Source organism: Pygoscelis adeliae, unplaced genomic scaffold (genome assembly GCF_000699105.1).
Source record: "Pygoscelis adeliae isolate BGI_AS28 unplaced genomic scaffold, ASM69910v1 Scaffold431, whole genome shotgun sequence".
Lineage (NCBI taxonomy): Eukaryota > Metazoa > Chordata > Aves > Sphenisciformes > Spheniscidae > Pygoscelis > Pygoscelis adeliae.
Genome location: NW_008824047.1, coordinates 96,237 through 101,843, shown reverse-complemented (window position 1 = coordinate 101,843; position 5,607 = coordinate 96,237). Strand labels below are relative to the sequence as shown.

Genomic DNA, 5,607 nt, shown 5'->3' with positions numbered 1-5,607 from the left:
TCCGGCCCTCCCAGGGGCCCCTGGCAGGCCTCTGCTCGCCTGCCCTCGTCCCCAGCACTGCCATCCCCCTGCCCCATCCCGCCCTGGGCCAAGCCCAAAGCACAAAGCCAGGCGCCCTGCCCGCAGCTCCCCCATCCCCAGTCCCCGGGCACGGGGGTCCCCCGGGGCTGCCCCATGTGCCCCAGCATTGGGGGGTTGGAGGGGACCCCCCCGCCCCGCATCTCTGGCCCCATAGTTAAAGCCATATCAGTTAGACTGCAATACTTCAGCACCAGGAGGAGCGGGCGCCACGCTCCGCCGACCATGTACAAAGGCACGTGCGGGGCAGGGACCCTCCTGCCTCGTCCCCCCCCTCCCCATCCCCACCGCTCGCTCGTCCGTGTCTCAGCCCTGCTGGCCCCCGTTCTCGCATTAGTGTCTCTGTGCCAGGGTGCGCCCCGTAGCTCCATGCGTCCTCGTGTCCGCTGCTCACGCTCCCACCCCCCGAATCCCCACCGTCCCCAGGACAACCCGTGGCGCTGAGCCGAGAGCCCCCCACCGCGCTGCCGGGGCCCCCACTCTGCCCCCTGCAATAAAGCCAGTGCGGGGCCGAGGGCTGCCAGGCCAGTCCCGGGCTGGGAGTGCTTGGCTGGCCCCACCCGACGCTGGACACACGGGTCCCCTGGGCCTGAGAAGGGATCCCTGGGCAAGCACCCCAGGCACGTCCCAGGAGCCGCTGCTTGCACCCCAATGGGGGGATGCAGGGGCACGCCCTCACCCCATCCCGTCCCTTGCCGTACTGTGCTCCTCCCTCCCCGTGCTTCCTCCGCCACAGCCCCCAGCTGCTCACCAGGGCCCTCCCCGGGAGGTGGCGGGCAGCTTGGGGCCCTGCAGACATGCTGTGACCATCCTGCTCGAACTAGTCTTTGACAAACTAATAAAATAAAGGGATTTGTACATTGCTCCAGCCTCTTCTCAGCCATTGCTTCCCTGGGGCCCTGCGCCAGCTCCCTCGCCCCTCCATCCCCCTCAGGGCTGAGACCTGGCAGCTCATCACACTAGGGGAAGGGCACAGGGCCCACCCTGGGCAGCACCCAAGCCAGGCCACAGGCGAAGGGAGAGGCCACAGGCAGCTCCCAGAGCCCTGCTCAGCCCGGCTGCCTCCCCACACCCCCGTGTCCACCCTGCAGGCGCCCTCTCCGGAGTTGGGGACAAGGTAAAAGGGATGGGTGCTGCTGGTCCCCCATCCCACAGATGTGGCAGGGGGGCTTCTGCCCCTTCCCCCTGACTCTGGGACTCCCCTCACAGAATGACTGGGGATACCCTTGGGGTACAAGGGTCATTTCTGGTGGGTCACAGCCTTCTGCCCCCCAAGCGCAGGGGCACGAGGCTACAGGCAGGCCCTGGGGCAATGGGGCACCTCGTGCCCCCAGCAAAGCAGGGCCCCTGGCAGTGCCCAGGCTTGGCACAGCCCTGGAGGCCTCCCTCCAGAGCCAGCCTCAGCCTCGACTGATTTGCCATCATTTACCAGAAAAGAGCTCAGCTGTTACCCAGGCAGCATCAGCAGAGCAGTCACCTGGAAAAGCTCCTGTCAGAAAAAAATATTAGGGTAGGAAATGATAGAGATCTTGCAGGCAAGGTCTCCATCGCAGGCAGGCTTTGCCCACACCTCCTCTGCGGTGACCGTCTCTCCTGTGACCCAGCATGCCGGGGGGGGAAGAAAGCCCCACGGCTCTCCCCAGGGAGCAGGGATGCGGAAGCCCTGACAGGGGCGCGGGGAAGGGCTCTGCTCGGGGCCAGTGGCCATGGCGTGGGAGAGGCGGCATCTTCTGCTGGAGCCACGGCCCCGCTTCCATCCATGCGGGGTGCTGCCAGGCAGGAGCAGGGTTACGGGAGCGGGACAGGTCCCTGCAGCCGTCCCCATCCTGTGCAGTCACTGGTGTCACTTGTCCCCAGCGTGGGGGCGCAGCGCCCCCTGGTGGGGAGACAGCGCAGGACAGGAGACGGGGACAGTGGGGACAAGGGGGACAGCCCCTGGACACAGACCCCTCAGCCAGGGCCTTGCCATGGCCGAGGGGAAGGAGGCAGGGGAGGAGCGGGACAGGTCCCTGCAGCCGTCCCCATCCTGTGCAGTCACTGGTGTCACTTGTCCCCAGCGTGGGGGCGCAGCGCCCCCTGGTGGGGAGACAGCGCAGGACAGGAGACGGGGACAGTGGGGACAAGGGGGACAGCCCCTGGACACAGACCCCTCAGCCAGGGCCTTGCCATGGCCGAGGGGAAGGAGGCAGGGGAAGCTCGCGCGGGTCGCAGCAGAGCAGCCCAGAACTGACATTCTTCCCCCCTTCTGCCCCACAGCAGCCACAGGCACCTTTGTTACGGAAGAGGATTTATCAAAATTAGAAAAAACAAAAAAAACAACCCCCAAACAAAAAAAAAAAAAAAAAGCCCCAGCTGGGGAAGCATCCCCCAGCTCACATCCCCCCACCCTCCCCTCGCTGCCCCAGTGCGGGGAAGGGACACAGGGTGTCTGGGAGGGGAAGGGGCAGGCTGTGCTCCCAGGGCTGCCCTCGCCACCAGGCTGTGGGGCAGAAGGGGATGGTCATGTCGCTTATCACCGCTGGGGAGCCTGGAACTCCTCTCCCGGGAGTTACCTCAGCAGTCACCTTCAGTGACTGACATTCTTTGGCCACTTGCCTTTGGAACAAGCCCCCCATGCCCCAGAGAGGAGGCGGTGGCAGCCCTGAGACGGCGAGGAGGGCTCTGCTAGCATCACCTCCCGCCCTCCCCAGTACACAAGCTGCTGCTTTTATAAATGCTCCTGAGAGCAGTACACACAGACCTGAGCCAAAGGTCACAGCACTGCCAAGCAGGCAAGGAGGGGAGCCATCTCCTTACCCCCTCCTACACTAACTAAGCAGTCTCCCATCCCCGAGAGCAGGGAAGCGTTGCCTCCCCCAGTGTGGTTTCATTAGGAGTCATTGGGGAGCCCGAAGAGCTTGACGGTGCCTGCCTCCCGGCTGCTGTCGTATTTGCCATCTTTGTCGTCACAGGCAAAGGCCAGCAGCGGCCTCTTCGGGTGCCAGGCCACTGTGAAGGTGGGGGACTCGCACTGCACCTCCCAGAGCTTCTCTCCTGCATGGAAAAGGGGCCACATCAGCCTGGAGAGCCTCCGGCTCCCCGCTGCACACTGCCCCATAGCGCACACTGGAACCGAGCACTCGCTTCTTCTCTCCCGCGCAGGGAAGAAGAGGAACAACACTGCTTCAGTGCCTTTTAATCACCTGGTGACAAGGCACAGACATGACACGCATGTCTACCACAGAATAATGAGGCAGAGGCTCCCCCTCACAGCACTCTGCTCTGCGCAGCCAAGCTCTTCATTAGCAGACCGATTCTCCCAGTGCCCTCCCAGCTCCACCAGCACTTCTCCATCCGATTCCCTCCTTGCTGTTCCCCAAAAGGAAACCGTTACCTGTCTCCACCTCTGCAATGTCTATGAAGTGATCTTCTGACGCTGATGCCAGCATCTTCCCATCATGGCTAAAGCTCAGTGTTCGCACCGGCCAGTCAAGCCTGCAGCAACAGAGCGAAGCAGACAGTGAGCCATCTCCCACACAGTCACCGGAGAGGGAAGGCAAACAACTTTGGGACAGCACTACCTACCTTGAGAAGCACCTCACACACACGAGTTCATCCACATCCCAGAGGCTGACTAATGCGTCAGCACTGCCCGTGGCAAAGTACTTCCCCATGGGATCAAACTTGATGCAGATGCAGTTTGAAGGATGGGCGTTGATGGACTGAATGGGTTTCAGCTCCGGGTAGCTGCGGAGATGAAGGGAGAGGGCAGGAAGCAGTGAAAGGAATCTAGGGCTCGTCTGCAAGCAGGGCAGGCTTGGGACTGGGACTGTGAGCAAACCAAGCTGGTGCAGGGCCACACTCTTGGAAACCTTGAGAGCTGAGTGAATGAGGCAAAGCACCAGGGTCAGTCTCAGGGAGCCCAGCCCAGAACTGGGACAACCTCAGCTCCAGGCAAGTTCGTTCCCACCAGAGGGCTGGGAATCGCTGGGGTGTGGGACTCGGGCTCCCCAAAAGCAGCAAAGGGGCTTGGCAGGCTGATGTCTGCCACAGCCAGCCCAGCTACCCTGCCCACCCACTGCCACAGGCCCCTACCTGAGGATGTTGATGCAGCCGTTCCCATTAGTGAGGAAGAACATGTTGTTATCATTGTTCCAGGAGATCTCATTCACCTCAAACTTGAACTGTTCCTCAGCTTTGGAGCGATGAGTCTTGGCATCAATGAATGTGACCACGTCATCCTTGTTCCCGACTGCAATGGTCTGTCCGTCAGGGCTCCAACAGATGTTGATGTTCTCCCCTGGAGGGACAGAAAGGCAGCAGGTCCCGTTTCCACCCGACAATCCACAGCAGCCACGAGTTAAGCAGACAGGCAGCTTTTATTCCTGATCCAAGGCCACAATCTGCTCCGAACTCCAAACCACTCCCAAATGGGAAAGACTGCCAGGTCTGCAGTCTAACACACAAACCCTATAGAGTAGCTGTCCAGCAAATGCATACAGTTATTGAAAATTAAACTTAACAGAACCACAGCTTCAAGCCAACATGACTACATCACTGCCCTTCCCATTTCAGCCAAGATGGGACCACAGTGACCACAAAACAAGGTCAGCTCGAAGATCCTCTTAACCCAGTGATCTTTGAGATCCAGCAAAAGCAGAAGCCAACAATAAATACATACGAAGGACAGTAAGAACACGGCACGTTTCTGTTTGCCATCTTACAACGCCATTTCCAGCCCCGACAATTCAAAACTGGAGATCTCCAAGGGCAGAGATGGTATCTGGGTTAACCAGCCCATGAATTCAAATAATTGCTTTCTGAATCCATGCGAACTTTTACTTCCATCATGGCTCTCTGCAAACATGCCTTTCCCCAGTCTCCAGCCTTGCCGCCCACAGACTCCAGACACGAGTACACAGGACATTTTAACAGCCAGCATCGTACTTCAGTAGTTTCTCCAGTCCTGACACCAGAGTAAATCAGCCCTCGTGTTCACTGCTGCTCCTTACAGATGAGTGCAACACAAAGATAAAAGCAGTCAGCAAAGATGCCCCGATCGCCAACACCTACAAGAGGGTCCAAAGCACTGTGCCACTGCAGATGGGTCCCATGCAGCAGAAGTTCTGCCGGGACTCAACAGCCCTCCCGGGAAGGCAGGGACCCACCTTTGGTATTGACAGTGGCGATGCACTTGGTGGTGCGGACGTCCCAGATGCGGATGGTTTTGTCCCCGGATGCCGTGACGAAGAGGTCAGGGTTGCTGGGGTGCCAGCAGAGCTGATCCACGCTGTCCCCATGGCCCCGGTAGTTGTTCTCCTTCACCTGGAGGGAGAGAACAGCCATTCACGGGAGGGATGAGCCCAGCTCTACCCCCCTCCTGCCCCGGATCCCAGTATGCTGCACCCTGCTCTGCTGCCAGTTACCGGATGGGGCGGGAGCCCAGCCCAGCACCCCACCGCCATTGCACTCACGCTCCCCACCCACGGCCGGCCGGGATAGAGCAGCCCTCCCCACCCCCCCCAGCCAGGAACCAGCTGCAGTCCCGGC

At 60.6% G+C, this 5,607-nt stretch overlaps 1 protein-coding gene across 1 annotated transcript; it reads right to left on the bottom strand.

The window, feature by feature from the left end:
- Positions 1 to 2,484: 2,484 nt before the first annotated feature.
- On the bottom strand, positions 2,485 to 5,522 carry THOC3 (THO complex 3). Its single transcript, XM_009333532.1, is given in 6 exon segments — positions 2,485 to 3,111; positions 3,452 to 3,552; positions 3,643 to 3,804; positions 4,153 to 4,357; positions 5,226 to 5,382; positions 5,517 to 5,522. Coding segments are annotated over 6 exon segments (957 nt in total). The 3' UTR covers positions 2,485 to 2,785.
- Positions 5,523 to 5,607: the final 85 nt, after the last annotated feature.